The following is a 22,238-nucleotide window of genomic DNA, read 5'->3' as shown; positions in this document are numbered from 1 at the left end:
GCCAATGAGAGAATCTCCGTCAGTATATAAAAATGTGATGGTGAGGATGCTTCAGGCGCCAAGAGCAGAGAGCGCCCTCTCTCTCCGACACTCCCCAGGCTGGGATTAAAAACAAGGAACCAAAGTGTCTGTTTCTATTCCAGGCACCATGTGTGGAGTTCAGCTCTGCTACTCTGCTGTTTGTTCCGTTTTCCACCATATATTGGCATCATCCTCAGGCTGGCGCCAATATGGCTGCTGCATTCCGGCCATTGCAACCAGACCCAGACCTGGAAAAACAGACCACCTTGTGCTGGGTGAACTTTCCCAGCAGCCTTCTCTCAGCTGTCATTGGCCAGCATCACCCACTGCTCAACCAATCCCTAGCCAAAAGGAGGAGACTGCCCGGGAGGCTTGGACCAATCAGGACCTGTCCTCTGGGGCTGGGGAAAAACCCAGAGGAAGGCTGCCGGGCGGATGACGGAAGTCTGGACCTCTGGTATTTATTAGCGGTGACTCTCTCTGGGTAGTTGGAAGGTGGGTGAATTTTACTCTCTTCTTTTGGAGATTATCCTATCTAAATTTCCTGTATTACACCTTGACTTTTCTTTTAATAATGTGAAAGGAATCAAAGTCATTATTTGAGGTAGAGACAGACAGAAAGAGAGAGAAGCTTCAGCACCTGGAAAATTCAGAATAACTGGCTTTGCTTTATACGCTGCCTAGCACTGCTTACAGAGCCTTTGCTCCAGGGGGTTAGTGGTGATAATGTATCAGAATCCCTCTGATCCCCTAAACTCCACTGCTGCTGCACAACCAAATTCCTACCAGAATGAGGCTGGTTTGGGCAATTTTGTTGCAGCCCAAGCTTGGAACTGTCTCCCCTAGGCGGCTCCACTTGGAAACAATGGCTGGGTTTGCAAAAATCTCTCTCTCTCTCAAGCAGATAGAGGAAATTTCCAAACTGCAGCCAGAAGGACTGAAGGTAAATCCCTGTGAACACTACAGTAAACATCGTACAAAACCTTACAGACATTAGGGACTTTCCAGGAGGTGGGGGATCAGTAACCCCTCCAGAGAAAATGCACTTCCCTTGAGCAGGGTCCCAGAGGGGCAGGGAGAATTCAGGAGGTAGCTCAGGTCCAAAGACAAAGTCAACACTACCACCAGGAGACAGCTGTTGGGGCATGAGCATCTCCTTACCCCTCCCAGCAGCCCCGTGAGGTGGGGATGCTTGTCCCCATTCTCCAGAGGAGAGGTGAAGTCATTTGCTACCAAGATCCCACAGCCAAGTGGTAGCAGAGGCAGGCTGAGAGTGAGGCTCACCAGCTCGCCGCACAGCTGGGCTGGACTCTGCAATTGTTCAGCCCGCCTGGGCCACATCACCCCACCCCAAGGTGGATCAAAGTCAAGACTTCTCTCTCACTCCAACCTGGGGACCCTGGTAAATGCCATCACCTCCGGCAATCTGGTGACATACACAGGCAAACTGCTACTGAGTTATGGCACCCCAACCTAGCGTTCTTCCCATAGACCCGGAAACCTCCCCTGGCGCTGCCCCCTTCAGATCCGTAGACAAGCGCTGTCCAACAGCGATTTCCGTGATGGTGAAGGAAATGTTCTGTAGCTGTGCTATCAAATGTGATAGCCACATGGGATAATTGATTACTTGAAAGTGACCAGGTCGAGAAACTAATTTTGTTGTTTTTTTTTTTTAAAGATTTTATTTATTTGAGAGAGAGAATGAGAGAGAGCACATGAGAGGGCGGAGGGTCAGAGGGAGAAGCAGACTCCCTGCTGAGCAGGGAGCCCGATGCGGGACTTGATCCTGGGACTCCAGGATCATGACCTGAGCCGAAGGCAGTCGCTTAACCAACTGAGCCACCCAGGTGCCCCTCGAGAAACTAATTTTGAAGGCACTGAATTTTAATTAATTTAAGGGTCTACTTCAGTCACCTTAGGTGACTACTGTCTATAGGATTAGCACAACCCTGAACCCTCCATCACCTAGACCCTGTCCCAACAGAGCTCAAAATTCCAATTAATCCCTCCTTCTTCCCCAGCCTCACCCCCACCTACTCAGTCCCCCCTCAGCCAGGATTTTTAGCCTCCAAGCCTTGCATGTGCTATTTGTGTTGCTTGGCAAACCTCACCCCCCGCCCCCGCGCCCCACCATCTGTCTCATTGCTACTCCCACTCCAGGTCTCTGTTCAGATGTCTCTTCCTCCAGGAAGGCTTCCCTGCCCCTCAGGCTGAGTGAGGCACCCCTTTGGGCTCTCCCGGCCCCCTGGGCTCCTCCATCCCACTGCTGATCACTGTGGATCATTGCCCTGGGGATCGGTCTGCTCCCCCCAACACAGACACAGAACTGTGAGCCCCGCTGTGGACTGAGGACAAAGCAAGAACTATCTCAATCACCACTGTGTTTGCAGCACCACCCAGCACAGCGCTGAGCATAGGGAGTGTTGTTGGAATGAATGAATGAATGAATGAATGAATGGTGGATGCTTTTGAAAAACTGTGCTAAAAGCTTTAGAGTGAGCCAGCCAAAGGTCAAGTCCCATCTCCACCTACTGGTAGACTTGCCTCCTTCCTCGAGCCTCTGTTTCCTCATCTGTGAAATGGACGCAGTTATGTGTGGTTGGATGTGGGATGAAGCAGTTGTGTTGAGCCTCCCTGCAGGGACCTGCCTGGCCCAGGGGGATTGCTCAAGCAGAGACTGCCACGGCTCCCTCCCATTGTGATTACTGCTATTGTTCCTGACAGTCACGTGAGTGGGAAGAAGAGGTTGAAGGGGATTAAGGGAGGAGTCCAGGGAAGCCCCAGGAAGGTCCCCAGTCACCCTGGAAAACTGGTTCAACCAGTGTCTGCGCCCATCCCAGAGAGCACAGGTGAAGCCTCTGGAGCCTGTGGAAAGGGGGTGCTGGGGCTCAGCCAGCCTCGGCCATGTCTAGAAGGCACCCCCAGGACCCCCACTGAGCTGGCCTACTTCCGACAGCCAGGGCCCAGCCCTCCAGCCCCATCAGTGTCCACAGTGGCCCCTTGGCATCTCCACGGGACACCAAGATGGAGATTCCCGAGAGGGCCCAGTGCCACTTCTCAAAGGGCCTCCTGCTCTCAGGTAAGGGGGAGCACCCCAGGGCTGAGGGGTGAAGGTGGGACTCAGCCCAGGGGTTGAGGTCTCCTCTCAGAAGAAGGGAAAGATTGCCAGGGAAGATGAAATTATTAGAGTAAGATGGGGGGGTGCTGGTTTGAGCTGTAGAATCACAGCCCCATACCCAATTTTACCTATGGAATTTTCTAGGCTATCAGGACCAGGAAGATAAGAATGTTGTTTGTTTGTGGGGTTTCTTTGGAGGGGGGGTGTTTTATTCTTTTGTCTTATTTGCAATATCATACATAATCATCAAACTGCTGCTACAATGTTCACACCTATTAATGCAAATTCAAACCCCAAGGAAAACTATTCCCGGGAATTTACTGAGGTCAGGGTCGGGCTGCCTGGTACAAGGCCAGACCATCATGAGGACAGGAATTTATCTGTATTTGTTTCCCTGTTATATCCCAAGTGCCTAGAAATCTAGGGAATTTTAGATATATCATATATAATTGGTACTGTAGCATAAATAATAGGTAAGTCTGTAAGTACTGGTTAGATGGATGAATGAATAAATTCAGAGTCCAACTGTTTAGAGGCAGACCACACATCATCTCGGCTGCCCCGAGATCTGCTGGACTAATGGGATGAGAAATGTGTGGCTTTCCTATCTGGGTTCCCACTCCTGAACCCAGTGCAGACATCACTCATCAATCCCAGCCCTGTTTCCAATGAACAGCGGTCAGAGTCCTTGTCCCCAGATGAGGACATATAGGGAAGAAAATGCTTTTGTCCCTGCCCAATGCTTCTGACCTCAGGCCACCCTTGTAACTCCCCACAGCCTCATTCCTGGCCCTCTGGATCCCCCAAAGCTCCTGGGCTGCCCTCCACATCCAGAAGATTCCAGAGCATCCTCAAAAGGACCAGAACCTTCTCCTGTCCGTCCAGGGCATCCCAGGCAACTTTCAGGACTTCAATTGGTACCTGGGGAAGGAGACCAATGGTGGCACGATGTTATTCACCTACTTCCCTGACCTCCAGCGGCCCCAGAGGGACGGCAGCGCCATGGGGCAATGTGACATCGTTGGCTTCTCCAATGGGTCCATGCTGCTGCGTCGCGTCCAGCCCACAGACAGCGGCACCTACCAGGTAGCTGTCACCATCAATCCTGACTGGACCATGAGGGCCAAGACCGAGGTCCAGGTGGACGGTGAGTGTTATGCTGCTGAGGGAGAGAGTGGGTAGGCTCATGCACCCCGACGCCTGCCATGGGTCAGGACCACTGCTCTATATTAACTCATTTGTATCTTTAAAAAACAAAACAAACAAACAAACAAAAAGTATGAGGGGCACCTGGCTGCCTCAGTCGGAAGAGCATGCAACTCTTGGTCTCGGGGTCGTGAGTTTGAACCCCACACTGGGTACAGAGCTTACTTAAAAATAAATAAATAAATAAACTTTAAAATTAAATTAGGGGCACCTGGGTGTCTCAGTCGGTTAAGTGTCTGACTTCAGCTCAGGTCATGATCTTGGGGTCCTGGGATCGAGTCCTGTGTCAGGCTCCCTGCTCAGTGGGGAGCCTCCTTCTCCCTCTGCCCCTCCCCTCACTTGTGCACACACACACTCTCTCTCTCTCTCTCTCAGATAAATAAAATCTTTAAAATTAAATTAAATTTTAAAACCCTATGAAATGTGATATGCCATTTACATCTCAATAGAGCTGGGGGAATAAAATAACTTCTCAACCCTCCCAGGCAGACTTGGTCATTAACCATCCGTGTCCCCAGAGGACTCTGATCATCCCATTACCTCTGTGATTTTCATAATGTGCTCTGATGCGTCACATTCCAAACGTGTCTCACTAGGAGAGTAATTCTTCAAGGTGAGAGAGTGAAAACATACTTGTCCTTTTATCATCCAGCATCTACCATGGTGCGGGGGGGTGGGGGAGGACACGCAGTAGGTTCTCAGTTAATGTTTGTTGAATAAAGAAATAAATGAAAACTTTCTCTTTTTTTTTAAAGAGAGAGAGTTGGTCAGGGGGCCAGAGGGAGAGAGAAAATCTCAAGCAGATCGTGGAGACTGACTTGGGCTCGATCTCATGACGCTGAGATCATGACCTGAGCTGAAATCAAGAGGCAGACGCTTAACTGACCGAGCCACCCAGGTGCCCCTGAATGAAAACTTTCAAAACCAAAAACTCCATGAGGCAGCCCCATTATTGTCTTCATTTTACAGTTGGGGAAACTGAGGCACAGAGCGTGGTATGGCTGGGATTTGATCCCACGAAGTCACAATACCAGAGTCTGGGAGCTTAACTACTTCCTCTCAAAGCAGAGAAAGAAGGAAAAAAAGTCTCCTTGCCTTCATTCATATGTGGGATGCCAATAACGAGCATGTAAATAATAAATTAAGATCATATTTCAGAGACATTAACAATAATAGTTATCGCTAACATTATTTAGTGTTTATTACATGCCTACTGTATGTATAACTCATTTACTCCTCACTGCTGCCCTGTGAGGTGGGTAATATTATTGGACTCATTTTACAGATGAGGAAACTGAGGCACAGAGAGGTTATAATTTCCCCAGTTTAAAAAAAAAATTAAACAGGATGATGTGATATGGGATGGGAGGTCATCAAGAAGGAGTGACATTTGAACAGAGGATAGGAAGGGAGCCCTGAAGATTTCTGAAGGACAGAGTTCCTAGCAGAGGGAACCGCAAGTGCAAAGGCCCTGAGGTAAGGCTAGCTTAGTGTGTTCAAAGCATATAGACAGAAGGATGCCATGGCTATAAAGCAGTGAGCAAGTTGGGTGTTAGGAGTTGAGGTCTGAGAGGCACACAGGGGCCAGGCTTGTTGGCCGTGGGGAGATTGAAAGAAGCCACTAGAGGGTTTTAAACAGAGGAGTGATCTGATTCACAGTTTAACCCAGCCATGGTTAAGTGTGGGCTGAATCTCCATTCTATCCAGAAAGAAGCTGAGGCTCGGGTGGTTTAAGGCATGCCCCGAATATTAGGCATCCAGCCATCGAATCAGCAACAGGGTTGAGATTCGAATGCAGGGCTGCCTGAATGAGACACATAGCTGCCTCTGCAGATGCTGAGCTGCTCATTCACTTGTTCCTTCAGCAAAGCTTCCCCCAGTGCCTCTTCCTCAAGGCCGCCTCTGCGTCCAGACTGTACTGGGCAGTGCTGGGGACGCAGTGCAGACTGAGGCTGCCCTGGCCCTGCCCTTCCAGGGCTCACAGCCCAGCGGGGGAGACTGATATTAACTAATAATCACACACACAAAATAGATCATTATGCACAGTGCAGGGACCGTGAAGGAAAGGCACATACGGGGATGGTGAGAGTGTAAATCGGGGGGTATAAGGGAGGTTGCCCTAGGAAGGTGATCCTTCAACAAAGCTTCAATGATGACTAGCAGTCCTAAGTAGAGGGGAAAGAAGCTTTGGGAGGTGTTTGGACAGAGGGCTTGGTCTGTGCAAAGGGCCTGTGGCAGGAAGCTGTAGGGCTCATGAACTGAGCTGGCAGGAGGCCAGCATGACTGAGGCAAAAGAACAGGAGGGGCATCCTCGGAGGCCAGAGCAGCGGGATGTATTCAAGCCAAGGCTCAGGTTGTAAGGACAGAAGCTCTCTGCAACTGACTCACAGTGTAGGGAGCCTTGTAGGACCCCAGGGTAGCCTCCTGGGATGTTGGCTCCAAGAGCCCTGGGTTCACAGCTGTCTCCTCCAAGCCTAGAACAGGGACAGACACGCTGTTGCATAAATGAATGGGTGGGGAGCCCTTCAGAGCTGATGGGAAATAGAAGTTGTCAGAAAGGCAAGTGTCCCCTCCTCCTCCAGAGGGCGCCACGTCTGGCCTCATCTGGGCTCAGGGGCTCCATTCTCCTCTTCATGACCAGGGATTCCTGCCAGGCCTGAATTGGGTGTGAGCCCAGGCTTCTTTGCATATTCTGAATCTCCTCTTCCAAAATGCAGAGACTTTAGAAAGAAAGACAGCTGGAGAGACAGACAGACAGATCAAGATAGAATTTGGTTGGTCTAGGGCGCCAAAGTGGCTCAGTCAGTTGAGCGTTCGACTCTTGGTTTCAGCTCAGGTCTTGATCTCGGGGTTGTGGGATTGAGCCCCCTGCATAGGGCTCCAGGCTCGGCGGGGAGTCTATTTGTCCCTCTCTCTCTGCTCCCTGCTCCCCGCCCCGTGCTCATGCTCTCTCTCCCGTGCTCTCTCTCAAGTAAATGAATAAATAAAATCTTTAAAAATAATAATAATAATAATAATAATCTGGTTAGTCCAACCTGGCCTGTGGTTTCCTTCGCCTTGAGTGAAGGGTCCACCCTTTGTCCAAGGGGGTGGGATCAAGTAGGTCAAACAAGATGGGGAGCCAGGGGGCGCCTGGGTGGCTCAGTCGTTAAGCGTCTGCCTTCGGCTCAGGTCGTGATCCCAGGGTCCTGGAATCGAGCCCCGCATCGGGCTCTCTGCTCAGCGGGAAGCCTGCTTCTCCCTCTCCCACTCCCCCTGCTTGTGTTCCCTCTCTCGCTGTGTCTTTCTCTGTCAAATAAAATCTTTAAAAAAAAAAAAAAAAAGATGGGGAGCCAGATGCCGGGGATCAGGGCGGGGAAGATGAGCAAGGACTCAACACCTGTTCTCCTCATAATAATCATAACATATATATCTATTATGGTTTTGTTCACCACTGAACCCCCAGTGCAGAGCAGTGCTTAGCACACATGAGTTACTCCGTAAATACTTGTAACTCCTTCTCCCAGCTGTGAGCACTTACTGTATGCCAGGGACCTCCAAGCGAAGCCCTTTGCCGACCTCACTTCATTGCATTCCCACAAGACCCCCGTCAGGCCCTGGGATGATCCCCATTTTATAGAGGGGCAAACAAACAGAGACCCAGAGGGCCCACCACCACGCAGCCGGGGAAGGCAGGAACCGAGGCCCCCGCTGGGTCCGAGTCCATGTCCCTGGCCCTCTGCCACCTGACTTTTTCCCAGCCCCAGTGGAATCCACTCCCTCATGGGAAATGCCCTGGCTTCCCGAGGGCTGAACACAGGGAGCAAGGAAGCAAAATGATTCAGCAAAAGGAAGAGCAAAGGAAAAGGCGGAGGGGATGAGGCATAGGGTTGGGCACGTCCTCATGTCAGGTTGGGTCACCGCAGCAGCCAGGGCATTTCTATTTGAGGACAGCTTTGGCCCCAAATCCAGCCCCTGGCAGTGGGGAGGCGGGGGGGGGGGGATGGACTTGGCTGGGAGCTCTTCCTGTGTCCCGGGTACTTCCCACACTTTACCTGCCTCAATCATGAGGGGATTCGGTATGTCTTTAGGGGCTGCAACAGGAGCCAACTCTAACAGGCATGTACAGAAAAGGGCTTAATGGAGGGTATTGCAGGCTCGCAGGACCCCAAGGAGGCTGGGAACCGGAAACAAGCTGTAAACTACTTGCAGAATTCTCCTGCCTGAGCCAGCATTGCCCAAGTGTCAGCCCTGGGTCCAGGACCCCTGCCTGGGCACTGGGAAGCTGCATTCATTCAACAAGCATCTATTGAGCACCTCCTGTGTGCCAGGCACTGAGTGTACAAAGGTACAGAGAGAGATCTCTGCCCTCGTGAAGTTTATCTGCTGGTGGGCATGTCCCTGACCGGGGACCTGGGTCGCGTGACACTGTCCCATGGAAAAAGAAGCTAAGAAAGCCAGTCTCTGGCAGAACTCCCAAAGGGGAGGATTCACAGCTCAGGGCAGACTGAAAACACAAGAAGGGCCCAGGACACATAGGTCCCCTGTGTACCGATGAGGAAACAGAGGCTCAGAGAGGTCTCACAGCCAGTAAGCAGCCCACACCAGGCTTGGAAGCCAGAGCGGGATCACGGTCATTGACAGCTGGTGTCTGTTCTCCTGTAAATCCAGTGGTGGGGACTTGGGGGCCTTCAAGCAACCCTGTGCGGGCTCCCCAAAGCCTTCTGGGCCCTCTGACACCCAAGGCAGTTAATTACAAGCCCAGCACCCCTTTACTGGACATGTGCAGAGTGCTTCACACACATTTCTCCTTTGTGTCCTCCCTGCCACGGCAAGATGATCCCTCTTACACAGTTGGAGAAACTGAGGCACAGGGAGTTTAAGTAACTGGCCCAGGTCACTCAGCTAAGGGGCAGCAGGTGCAGGACTTGAAGTCTGGCCTGCGGGCTCCAGAGCCCACACTTTTAGGACTTTATTCTGCCTCATCATTAGCAACCACTAACTGGCTGGTGTCATGGGTTTATATGACCTTTAGTCAAATGGCCAAACCTTTCAGAGCCCCTGTTCCCCTAAAATATCTGTAAGATGGGGGTAATCACACCTCCCACCATGGATCGTTGTGAGGACTGGCTGACAAATCCATGTAAAGCTGTGGAAATCAACCAAGTCCCTCCAATGAGAAAAGCAAAGGCCATTTACTCAGAGCTTGCTGGAAAGGGAGTCAGCCCCTGTCACTTGCATCTGGGCAGAGATTCAAAGGCAGGCAGACGGATGGGAAAACTTCATAGTGGAAAAAAGAGAAGGCTTCAGCTGTGCCCTGATTGGAGGTTGTTGGCACGGGGAAGCTGGAGGCAACTGGTTACAGTGCATATTTGGCTTTCTTAGGAGCTGGTCCTAAGTTAGATGCAGGGACAAGAATTAGGGAAGCTGTTGGTTATTAATCAAGTCCTGGCCATTTAGGGTCAATCCTTACAGAAGTTACTGTTTGTCTTCCTGGACTGTCACTGGAGATAGCAATCTGGCTTCCTGCAAGTCTGACTCAAAGCAGGTTGGTGTCGTGGGCTGTTTGTAAGACGGCTGGTCTTCTAGGCACGTTGGTCTTCGCTGCAGGTTGTGGATTGGAATTCTATTTTTAAATACAGTCTGACCATTGTCCACTTTTATAATGGTCTCTCAAAGCACTTTTTCAGATGTGTTTGTATCTACTCAAAAATACACGGGGATAAATCTGACCCACAGAAGAAGACCCAGATGATTCTTTGTTGGTAGAACTGATAGATGATCCCAGTGCCCAGTAAAGAGAAAAGCCAAAAAGAAAACCTTCAGTCCTGAAAGAAGAAACAGAATGCGGGGCTCTGTTCTAGTTACTTTTTGGTGCAGAGCAAACTCAGTGGTATAGAACAACAACCATTTTATTATGTTCATGATTTCTGGGATCAGGAATTCAGACAGGGCACAAAAGAGATGGCTTGTCTACTTCATGATGTCTGGGGCCTCAGATGAGAAGACTCAAAAGGCTGAGACTGGCTCAAATGCTGGAGGCTGGAATCATTCAGAGGTTTCTTCACTCAGATATGTGGAGGCTCACCCTGGCTGTCAGCTGGAAACCTAGCTGGGGCTATCCACAGATCTTTGTCAGGTGGTCCCTCCAATGTGACTGCTCGGTCTTCCTCACAACATGGAGACTGGGCTCTTGGGGAGGGCCAAGTGGAGAGCAAGTTTTCCAAAAGACCAAGGCAGAAACTCCGTGGCTTCTTCTGATCTAGCCTTGGAAGTCACACAGCATCACTTACATTGTATTCTTTTGATTACAACTAAGCCACTAAGATTAGCCAGATTTAAGGGAGGGGTATTAGATCCTTCTACTGGATAGGAGAATGGCAAGATCATATCACAGAAGAGATCCTGTCGCAATCAACTTTGGAAAAGACAGTGATTCACAGGCTCCCTCTTTTCAAGTTCACTGTCTATGATAAAAGGCAGATAATATAACAGGCTCTAAAAATAGGACACTTAATCATGTGATTCAGGCAGGGTTCTTGCTACAGCAACAGAAACTGCTTCTCGCCGATTTAAGCAGAAAAGAAATCGATTCAAGGATCCTGAACAGCCCAGAGATTCTCCAGGATAGCAGGGAACCGAGCTTTGGAGGTGTTGTGTGTTGAATGTTGTCCCCTCAAAAAAAGACACTGAGTCCGAACCCTCAGCACATCAGAATATAACCTTACTTAGAAATAGCATCTTTATAGAGGAAATCAAGTTAAAATGAGATCACTGGAATGTTGTAGGTAAACTTGCCTGGGGTTCCAATGTTAGCAGCGATGTTCAACACCATGCTCTAAAGGCACCTTTGAATGAGCGAGCTGTCCATGTACGGAGGCTGCAAAGGAGGCTGGGAAATGTCTTTATTTCTGCCGAGCTCAAGTTCAGGGAGACATGATGAATGCCTTCAAGGTAGCAAGATGACTGCACAGTTCCCAAGCCTCTAGCTTTCAGCTTCCAGAACAAGAGATCCCTTCTCCTACCCACTCTGAACCACACCCCTTCACTTCACTCTGATTGGACCAACCTGAACGAATCAGGAAGGCCAAAGGAATGCAGCACGCTGATTGGCTTAGGTCTGAAAGACGGCCCTTCCTGATGCAGTGAGTGTGACAAGGGAATAAGCTAAGGGAGCCCTCCCCCCCCCCCCCCCCCCCGGGAGCTGGAGGCGGGATCCATCCCTCCTGAAGGTCTGGAGGCTTCACAACGGTGGAGGGATGGAAGGAGTTGAGGAGACACTACATGGCTGTAGCTGGGGCACAGGGGTGCAGAAGCACCTGGCTCCTGGGATCCCAAACAGACCAGGTTTGGCCATTCTGCAGACAAAATCCAAAGGGAGAGAGAGGAGGGGTGGTGAAACAAGAAAGGGATGTATTTCAGTGAAGCCAACCGCGGGAAGACAGCAGACTAGCATCCCAAAGACTGTCTCCAAAGTGCTGAAAGTACTTCTAGGTTTATATTAGGAAAATGTGGGACACAGGTCCGTGGATACATGCAGATGGGCAGTAAAGGTCGTCAGGTCAGTCATTGTCTTGGGGTCAGGTGGGAGGGATCTTGCTGCTTGAGGGGGTAGTTTCGGCTCCCATCACAGGATGCCTTGCACAGCGTCTTTTCCATGAGTTAAGAGAAAAGCTGGAAAGAAGAACTTAATAATTAGCAAGTACAGACTGAGGTCAGAATGGAGGTGATTGAAGTGCTCTTTTTTTTTTTTTTTTAAGATTTTATTTATTTGAGAGAGAGAGAATGAGAGAGAGTGAGCACATGAGAGGGGGGAGGGTCAGAGGGAGAAGCAGACTCCCTGCCGAGCAGGGAGCCCGATGCGGGACTCGATTCTGGGACTCCAGGATCATGACCTGAGCCGAAGGCAGTCGCTTAACCAACTGAGCCACCCAGGCGCCCTGAAGTGCTCTTTTTTTAAAGATTTATTTCTTTTGGGGCGCCTGGGTGGCTCAGTCGTTAAGCGTCTGCCTTCGGCTCAGGTCATGATCCCAGGGTCGTGGGATCGAGCCCCGCATCGGGCTCCCTGCCCCGCAGGAGGTCTGCTTCTCCCTCTCCCACTCCCCCTGCTTGTGTTCCCTCTCTCGCTGTCTCTCTCTCTGTCAAAAAATAAATAAAATCTTAAAAAAAAAAAGATTTATTTCTTTTTAAGATTTATTTATTTAACCCCCAAGCAGGGGGAGGGGCAGAGGGAGAGAGAGAGACTCTCAAGCAGACCCCTGCTGAGCAGGGAGCCTAGCGCAGGGCTCGATCTCATGAGCCTGAGATAGTGACCTGAGTCGAAATCAAGAGTCAATGCTTAACCCACGGAGCCACCAAGGCGCCCCTGAAGTGTTCTTTCATGTCCCGCCTACCAACATGAATCAACTAATTGCATAATTAAGCAAGTAAGCTATGAAGGAAATGCCTATTAGGCACCTCCTTGGCCTGGGATTGTCAGAGAAGGCTTCCCTCCCAGAGGGAGCTGGGAATGAAAAAGTGAGCAGGAGTTATATATAGTGTGTGGAGAAGAGCATGCCAGGCAGAGGGAACAGCATGGGCAAAGGCTGGGCAGCCCAGAGAGTGAGGAAGGGAGCTGTGGGTGATGGAACTGCGTGGGTGGACGGGGCAGCAGGGGCCAGAGTGAGCAGATCCAGGAGAAGGGGCTCTGGATGCTATAAGAAGACAGGGCAACAGGGTCGGGGTGGGGAGGACAGGAAGTGGGGGTGGGTTCCTTGAGTCAGCTGACCTGGCCTCGGCCCCACCCCACCTCCTGAATCACTCACAGAAGCCACTGAATTTCCACTTGCTGTTGTGGGGATTCAAAAAGGTAGAAGATGGGGGCACCTGGCTGGCTCAGTCGGTAAAGCATGTGACTCTTGATCTGCGGGTCTTGAGTTCAAGCCCCATGTTGGGTGTGAAGCCAACTTAAAAATAAATAATTAAAAGGTAGAAGGTGCAAAATTGCTAAGTTCCAGTGTCTGGAAGAGGGGCTGCCTTCCATCCTCTGCCCATACGCAACCCCTCTGGGCCTTGGTGCGCACATCTGCAAAATGGGCCTGACTTAGCCACCTCCCCAGGCTGTGGGGGCAACGACCACATATGCCCAGGCATGGCCTATCCTCTTCCTCCCAGTGAGAAGAGTACATTTTAAAATGGGTTTCGGGATGTGCCTGGATGGCTCAGTCATTAACCGTCTGCCTTCGGCCCAGGTCATGATCCCAGGATCCTGGGATCGAGCCCCACATCGGGCTCCCTGCTCTGCAGGAAGCCTGCTTCTCCCTCTCCCACTCCCCCTGCTTGTGTTCCCTCTCTCGCTGTCTCTCCATCAAATAAATAAATAAAATCTTTAAAAATAAATAAATAAAATAAAATGGGTTTTGGACACTTTGAACAGACAAACTTTTAGGGAAATGAATGAAATAAGCAAATATTGATTGATTTAATTACACACACACACATAAATATATATATATGTATATACATATGTATATATGGTGACACTCCAGTCCATTTGGAAATAATGGTCTTCACTCCAGTCATGCAGAGCCTGATATAGTTCCTTCCCATCCTTCAAGGGCTCCTGGGACACAGGCCCCTCTTTTGGAATCCACACAGAGCAATCATTAGGAGCTCAGGTGGCCCAAGTGTAATCCCAGCACTGCACCTTCTGCGAGCCCTTGGGCAGGTTAGCTCACCTCTCTGTGCCTCAGTTTACTCACCTTAAAATGGCACAGATCCTACTTTGTTGGATAATTGAAAGAACTCTGTGTGTGTGTGTGTGTGTGTGTGTGTATATATATATAAACTCATTCAATCTTCACAATAACCCTACAAGGTAGACACTCTTATTGTCCCCACTTCACAAATGGGAAGAGGCACAGAGAGGTTGACTAATCTGCTCAAGGACTTGAACCGCCAGCATTCTGACCTCAGAGTCTATGAGCTTAGCTGCCAAGAAGGGCTGGGATATAACAGGTGTTCAGCTTGATATTAAAGGCTCGAGGTCCTCATGGTGGGGGTAAGAAGTCAGGTAGGCTTCATCCCAAACCTGGCAGGTAGTGTTTCAGAACCCCATGCATCAAGACCCTCACAAAACAGGGCCCAGAACCGAATTCTTTCCCTAAAAGGATGGAGGTGTCAATCAACTGAGGTGAGAAAAAGCAGGCAGGTGGAGTGTGGTGGGGGAGTGGGTCAGGAGGTAGGTTTTAGATGTCCTGAAGATGGTAGGAAATCTTAGGAAGGCAGAGATTTTTGAGGTGGGGTGAGCTGAGGAGTTCCAGCCAGGGGTGTTGAGTTTTATGTGCAGCAGAATCAACTGGACAGTTGGATGCTCAGCTCTGAAAAGCAGGAGAAAGCTCTGGGTTGGGGAAAGGAAACTGCACATCAGTGCTCTATGGACAGTCACTGATGCAGGGGTGAGGGGATTGGGGAGATCCTTCCAGGACATCTCACAGACCTCTCTTTCTCTCTCATACCCCTCAGAAAAGCTTAAGGAGCTGCCCATTACACACCTGCCCCTGAGTGCTGGGATCATGGCTGCCATCATAATTGGGTTCCTTGTTGCTGGGTCCCTCTTCATCGGGTGCATTGCCCATCTCCTGTTAACAAGAGACTGGAGGGGCCAGAGCCACAGGTACAGGGGCCCCAGGCCTCTCTCTCCTCTCTTCTTCCTCTTCTTCCCCACCCCTTGGGTCCCACTGATTGATTCTTCCATGATTCATGTCATCTGACTCATACACAATCTCATCAAATCTTGGAACTCTTGAGGTGAAAACGACCTTTCTATCCTGTATTAGACAGAATTCTGCACTGCAAGGGACAGAAACCCTACCTTTGAACGGGCTTACAAAAAATTAGAAAATTTTTTGGTCCTGCATGAGCTTCAGGTATGGCTGGATCCAGGGACTTGATTTTGCCAAGAGACCCCTCCATACACCTCTCAACTCTGCTTTTCTCTGTGGTGGCTTCATTCTCAGTCAGGACCTCCCCTTGTGTGTGATAAGATAGCTCCTAGGGGCTCCAGGCTTATATCCCACCAGCTCAGCAGCCACAGAGGGAAGACCACACCTGGCTCCTGACATCCAACAAAAACCCCAGGGCTGCTTCTCACTGGCTTAACTCAAATCACATGTCCTTACGTGGACCAACCACTGTGGCCAGGTGCTGGAATATCCTGATTGGCCAAACCTGGGCTATTTGCACAGCTCTGGAGTCAGAGAACAACCCAGCTCCACATGACTAAATGGATTCAGGGTGGGGAGGGTTCCCCGCCCACCCCCACCCCCCGGACCAAAGCGGGGTGGGGAAACAGACACTATTGCCAAAGAAGCAGAGTGGATGGTGGGCAGGCAAAGGCATCAGATGGTGCCTACTTCTGTATGGGGGAGAGAGGCAGGGGCCTATTTTTCCCAGGAAACAGTCTATTCATGGAAAATTCCTTCCTCATGAGATCAGGCTCTTCAGAACTTTGTCTCCTGACTTTGGTTCTGAGCTGCTTGCAAATGTGTCGTTTTTCTGCTCTCTCTAATCTCGGGGAAATGAAGGCAGCAACCTTTTCTCCTCCGCTGCCTCCTTCATTTTTGCAACTTTTCTATAAGTTTGAAATATTTCCAAAGAGAAATTCCTCTTCCTATTCTCTCCCTTAGGTGCTGTGGTCTCTTGATCTCTTTCTCCCAACACGCTCCCATTTAGGGGTGGCGAACAGCTTTCACTTCCTACCATGTGCCCTAGAGAGCTTGGTGGAAAGGGAGTTGGAGGTGGTGTCTGAGTGCGGTGGGAACGGATGCTGTGATTGATTAATCATGTCTGCCACGGCTGTAACAAGGGTATTGGAATAACCTAAGCCATCCCTGTTAGCCCTCCTTCTTAGCTTGCAGGTGGTATGAAAAGAGGCAGTGCTGGTCCATAACCCTCCTGGGGGCTTCCCAGGTGTAGTCTGAAACCAGCCCCCAAACACAGAGGGCTGGAGAGGCAGGCCCCTCCAGGTTGGCATATGGCAGTTTCAATAAGCAAAGGGAACTTACATACGAGGCTTGTCTCCGGGGGCAGCAAGATGAATGGATCCCCACACCGACCCTCCAAATCTTACAAGTTTATAAAGAAGCCCCAGCTGGGCTCAGCCAGGCACACCATGCAGATGTCCTCAGCATCATACACCATCTCAAGGCCACGTCCTTGGAACAGCCTCTGGGAGCGGAAAAGGCAGGAACCCACACTCCAGGGACAGGGGAGGTGGTGAGAAGCCTCCGAGTGCCCGTGTCCGGCTCACGGGTCAATCAGGGGTCACATCTTTTTCATGCCTGTCCCCAAAAACGATGGAGCGGATTTGGCCCTCGGTGGGTAGTTTGCCGTGGTCTCTAGAGACAACTAAGGCTTAGAGACATGAAATCATTTGCCAAATGGCTTAGAACTGGCCTGCGAGTGGCAGCAGGTCCCTGAGATGGGAACCCACACCTGAGTGACTTGTAAGCTCCAGAACCAAAACTGGACTCCACTCGTCCGGACCTGCTGGCCAGCTTTCCTTCCGCTACTGCCAGTGATTCTCAGAGAATCTCACAGATCCTCAAAGTGCTGGCAGGGCCAGAGGCAACTTGATGTGGCATTCTGGGCCATAGTATTAAAAAAAAATAAAAATAAATAAAAATAAACAAAAAAAACGCAAAATGAAAATATTTCAATACGTGGAAATGTTTACAAATGAAGGGCCGTGATGCATGCACCTTACCCTCAGATGGTTCAGGAAAACAAAATATGCATGGGAGAAACAGAAGGAGAGAGAGAGCAGACACTGAAGTAAATGGAATAAAAACAATTGTTTGATGTGAGTAAAAATTACACAGATGTTCTTTGTGCCGTTTTTGCAACTTTTCTATACGTCTGAAATATTTCCAAAGAGAAATTCCTTTTCCTATTCTCTTTGTAGCATTCTGACTATGGCAAGAGAATATCTCATTCTGGTTCTAGTCAGCTTCTAACGCCCTTCTAACACTTGCTAGCTTTTCCCAAGAGAAAACTAACAACCCTATCGAGCCACAGATTTAACCCACTGTTTGGCCTTTCTTCATTTTCCCCGTCACTTTCTACTTACGTCCGGTGTCATTACAGTATGGTAGCATCTGACTGTGTCCCGCTTCCACTCCCACCCCCACAGTCTGTTCCCCATTCAGCAGCCAGAAAGATCCTGTGAAAATCAGTCAGCTTAGGTCCCTCGGAGTCAAGGCCAAAGTCCTCACCGTGGACACAAGACCTAGCTTGACCTGCTGCCTCCCTCTGACCTCACCTCTAGCCCCTCTCCCCCTCACACTCTCTGTCCCAGCCATACTCCTCTCTTTGCTGTTCCTGTTCCTGCCCCAGGGCCTTTGCACATGCTGTTAGAGCTCTCTTCCCATGATTTCTGCAAAGCTGGTCTCCTTGCCTGCATCAGGCCTTTGCTCAAATGTCGCCTTCTCCGTGAGGCACCCCCACACCAGTGAAATAATGAATTTGCTGCAGTGATGTCAAGTGTACTTTTTAAATAAAGGTATTCAAATGAGCTGATTCAAAGAGAAATATTAAGGAAATCGTGAAACAGGTGGATGGAGCAGAATCATCTAGATGGTCTGCCTAAATAGTGACATTAGGGAAACATTACTCACTGGCATACGGTGGCAGCTGGGGAAACTGAGGAAGGGCTCTGTGGCTGGAGATTATGGGAGAAGAGGCGGGGATGGGGCAGGTCTTGTCCTAGCTCACTCTGAAGCAGGGACCATCTCTCTCTCTGATGGACTGATGGGCTTTCCAGTTTCTCTGAGTCTCTCTCCACCCACCTGAGCGGCTTACTACCCTAATATTGGTTCTCTCCATATGTCCCCAGGATGACACCCACAGAGAAGCCAGAGGTGCACCCCAATCACAATGCCGGTAAGCCAGAGGTCCCTGTGGCTAAAGCCCCTCCTCCAGGCTTCTTCCTCTTCTCCCCACCAGCCACACACACCCTTGCCCTCCCTCACTAGGGGTCTCCCAATCACTTGCCCCACCCAGACCTCTCTGGGGCCCCCCAGACTCAGCCCACAGACTCTGAGGACATCAGCACTCACGCCAAACCTGCTTTTCCTCCTCTTCTCAGTGCCTGGCACATCCAGTCTCGGTGGTTCCACTCCCGGGTCCCCACACCCAACTCTTTGCTGGGCTCCCCGCCTCCAGGCTGGCCTCCACCCCATCCCCAGGCAGAGTGCTTCTAGAACTCTCACCCTGTCACTCCTCTGCTCAGAGGCCCTCCAGAGCTCCCCAGGGTCCTTAGGACAAAGTCAGCCTCTTTAACATGGCTCTCTAGACTCCCATAAACTGGTCCCCACTGTCTTTCCTGGCTTCATTTCCCACATGTAACAATCCCATCCTCAAAAACAAAACAATATAAAATAAACTATATATAATCCAGACAGACCAAATATATCACAGCTCCTCAAACATGGCAGGCTATCTCCTGCCAGCCACTCCCTCCTGCATTTGCATAGTTCTCGCTTCTCTTTCCAGTCTCAGATGTCCCCTCCTCCAGGAAGCCATCCCTGACTCCCCTCCAGGAGCCCTCTGGGCTCCCCCACTTGGCCCTACCCACTTTGGGTCATCCCTATCTGGGGACAGATCTGTCTCCCACACTGGACTCTGAGCCCTGGGAGGTCAGGGCCAGCGCTGCCTCAGTCTCGGCTGTGTCCCCAGCACAGGGCTGGGCAAGGAGAGGGCACAAATGTTAGCTGAATAAATGACCACTGACAGCAGCTAGCAGGGGCCTGTGGGCCGCGCGTCAGCCAGTTCCGCCCTTGTCCTCTGCTTCAGGTGACCAGAACATCTATGAAGTGATGCCATCTCCGACCCTCCTGGTGTCTCCCCCCGGTGACACGAGGTCCATGAACACCTCCATGGTGAGTCCCACCCCCTCCCCCAAAGCCCCACCTGCTGCTTCCCCCAGGACTTCGCTGTGACGCTGGCACCTTGTCCCCACGCTGCAGGAACGCGGCTCACCCTGGGATGCTCCCTACTTTAAAACCACCGGGAAAAGGGACTGGAAGGACACAACATAAGGAGCATTAGTCTCTGGGGCGATGGGGACTTGGGACTGGGAAGCCAGGTCTGTCCTCACAGCAAAGGTCCAAGGTAGGAGGGTGTCGGGATGCTGGGGGCCTGGCTCACCCGTTCTCTTCCCTCGCAGCCCCTGCCCCAGCAGCAGCCAGAGCCGGAGAACCACCCCTACCAGGTGTGGAGCCGGGATGAGGGAGGGGGTCTCGATGGGGGGGGGGGCATCCTCACCAACCGCCCACCTGCTCTCTGAGCTGTAGCTCCTCCCGAAGCACAGCACAGTCTCTCCCCTTCTGGGGTTGTACCTTCCTCCTTCTTAGAAGGATTCCAAGGCTGCAGGTCCCAGCCTGTCTCCATCCCCTCCTGTCTGCCCATGGATCTCTGTGTCCATGTGTCTGTCTATGTTTCTCTGCATTTCTGTACACCTCTCAGGGCATCTCCTGCTCTTGCTGTCATTCTCTGGCTCCCCATGTCCTTTTATCTTTCCCTCTCTCTATCTCTTCACCCATCTTTGTTTCTTGATGTCTCTCTCACTCTCTCTCCTTCTCTGTGCTCCTGTCCCTCCTGGCTCTCCATCCCCGTCGCCCTGTGTCCACCCCTTTCTCTGGCCCTCCCGGTACCTGGTGCTTCCTGCCTCTGCACGCCTCTCTCCTTCCACCATTCTCTCTGGGTGTGTTCTCCGCCCCCCCCTCCCCCGTCCCTCAGCCTCTGCCTGGCTCCCCCGACCCCCACCCACAATCCCTCTCTTCTCCTCCCCCCCAGGACCTGCTGAACCCTGACCCTGCCCCTTACTGCCAACTCATGCCAACCCCCTGAAGAGGCCCCTGGAAGAGCGAAAGCCTCAGCCCTCCCCTGGGGGCCTCGTGCCCACAGAGAAGCCACACCAGAGACCCCACAGGACCAGGCCACCATGGCCAGAGGCCGACAAGGTGGGCTCAAATGAAGACTCAGCACAGCATCAGGCACGAGCAAGAGATCATGATGGGCCCAGCGCCTCTCTGACCCTCTGAGTGTATAACCCGCCCTCAACTCTGGTCCGTCCAGCAAGCCGGCCTGGGCCTCGTGCCTGGGAAAGGCAGGCTCTTGCCTTCTCCTAACCCAAAGTACCCCCCCACACACACACTGGATATTTGGGGGTGAGGAGAGTGGTCTCAGGCCTGCCTCAAGCCAGACCTCACAGGCTCCTACTCGCTGGGCTTCTACCTGTCGGCCCACAACGCCCCACCCCTGCTCCCTGCTTGTCCTTGGAGCCCCTTCCCCTGGGGACAAGGCAGCCCCCCACCACACAGGCCCCAAAGGATAAGGCACAGGGAGGTCTGGCCTCCCAGTCCCGTGGCCCCCGGTGACAGTCCTGACCAGTGACCACAGCTGTGAAACCCCTTCCCTGCTTGAGAGTCAGTCTCTCAGAACCTGTGGCCAATTTCTGCCTGTTGCCCCCAACCCTGAATCATACCAAGGCCCTCAGGGCAACAGCTCCCTTTCCTACCCCCTCCCAGCACCCCCATCCCAAATGTGGGCCCAGTCTGTCGCCCCTTAATTTATTCACTCATTCAGCAATAAATAAACCATGTGTTATGCACAGTTCTGGATCCTGCAGCTTTGGCGGGGAACAAAAGAGACAAAAACTGTTCTCCTAGAGGAACGCTGTGCTGGAGGAGAGAGTCAGCAATCAGAGTAACCAATGTACGGAAGCCACGTAGGGATCTGGAGGGAGAGCATTCCAGGCAGAGGAAGCAGCAAGTGCAAAGGCCCTGAGGCAGGAGTATGCCTGGGGAGTTCGAGGAGCAGCAAGAGGCCAGGGTGGTGGGAGCGGAGGAAGGAAGGGGGAAAGGGTGGGAGGTGAGGTCAGGGAGATGGGGAGCAGCAGATAGTTCAGGGCACAGAGTCCCCCCACTTAAGGCACAGCAGACTGTCACTTTTGCTCTGGGAGCTGAAAATAAAGACGTGTGGCCGGGGCCGCCTGGGTGGCTCAGTCGGTTAAGTGTCTGCCTTTGGCTCAGGTCATGATCGAGCCCCGCATCGGGCTCCCTGCTCAGCGGGGAGTTTGCTTCTCCCTCTGCCTGCCCCCACCCTGCTTGTGCTCTTTTTCTCTCTCTCTCTCTCTGACAAATAAATTAATAAAATCTTTAAAAAAAAGACCATGTGGCAGGTTGAATAAAGTCGTGTATGTGCTAACGCCCTGTGAATGTTACCTTACACGGCAGAAGGGACTGAGCAGGTGTGATTGGGTGAAGGATCCTGAGATGGGGAGATTATCCTGGATGACCCCTCTGGGCCTGAAATATAATCACAAGGGTCTTTGTGAAAGGGACCTAGGGGGAGAGAAGGAGCTGTAAGAAAGGAGACAGAGATTGGAGTGATACCGGACTCTAAAGATGGAGGAAGGGCCCCAAAGCCAAGGCCCCACGGAGTCAGAGTGACGTGATGGGAGAAAGACTTCACGGGCCCTTGCTGGCGTGGAAGACAGAAAGAGGCCACGAGCAGAGCCCAGAAGCTGGAAAGGACAAGAACCCAGATCCTCCCCCAGAACCTCCAAAAGGCAACCCAGCCCCGCCGACACCTTGATTTTGGCCCCGTGAGACCCATTTCGGACTTCGGACTTCCTGAACTGGAATCGAATAAATTCCTGTTATTTTAAGCCACTACACACTTGTGGGAACTTGTTACAGCTGCCACGGGAAATTAACGTAGAGGATGAGGACGAATTCGCAGGAAGGGAAGTTGCATCTCCTGCTGACTCAATACTCGAATACTCCCTGTAAGGATTTCTCCATCCCCAGACCTCTAGGGACACCCTGATCTCCTGCTTCTGAGAAGGTCAACCAGGTCAAGGCATGGGCAG

At 51.4% G+C, this 22,238-nt stretch overlaps 1 protein-coding gene and 1 non-coding gene across 2 annotated transcripts; one reads left to right on the top strand and one right to left on the bottom strand.

Annotated features, from left to right (window-relative positions):
• The first annotated feature begins 3,027 nt into the window (after positions 1-3,027).
• Positions 3,028-20,212, top strand: CEACAM19 (CEA cell adhesion molecule 19). The gene is made up of 7 exons (XM_032388424.1): positions 3,028-3,100; positions 3,918-4,286; positions 14,828-14,978; positions 18,198-18,244; positions 19,157-19,278; positions 19,530-19,574; positions 20,159-20,212. Exons 1-7 carry the CDS (start codon positions 3,046-3,048, stop codon positions 20,210-20,212), a joined length of 843 nt encoding a protein of 280 aa, XP_032244315.1. The 5' UTR covers positions 3,028-3,045.
• Positions 3,359-3,500, bottom strand: LOC116622518. The gene has a single exon (XR_004297584.1).
• Positions 20,213-22,238: the final 2,026 nt, after the last annotated feature.

The sequence above is a fragment of the Phoca vitulina genome, unplaced genomic scaffold (genome assembly GCF_004348235.1).
Source record: "Phoca vitulina isolate PV1807 unplaced genomic scaffold, GSC_HSeal_1.0 scaffold52, whole genome shotgun sequence".
Lineage (NCBI taxonomy): Eukaryota > Metazoa > Chordata > Mammalia > Carnivora > Phocidae > Phoca > Phoca vitulina.
This window is presented reverse-complemented; position numbering and strand designations above follow the sequence as displayed.

What these genes read in the sequence shown, in the direction of transcription:
- CEACAM19 (XM_032388424.1), top strand. Translation starts at nt 3,046, where the DNA reads ATGGAGATTCCCGAGAGGGCCCAGTGCCACTTCTCAAAGGGCCTCCTG. An exon ending in AAAGGGCCTCCTGCTCTCAG is followed by an intron (nt 3,101 to 3,917) that starts GTAAGGGGGAGC and finishes AACTCCCCACAG; the next exon opens with CCTCATTCCTGGCCCTCTGG. An exon ending in GACCGAGGTCCAGGTGGACG is followed by an intron (nt 4,287 to 14,827) that starts GTGAGTGTTATG and finishes CATACCCCTCAG; the next exon opens with AAAAGCTTAAGGAGCTGCCC.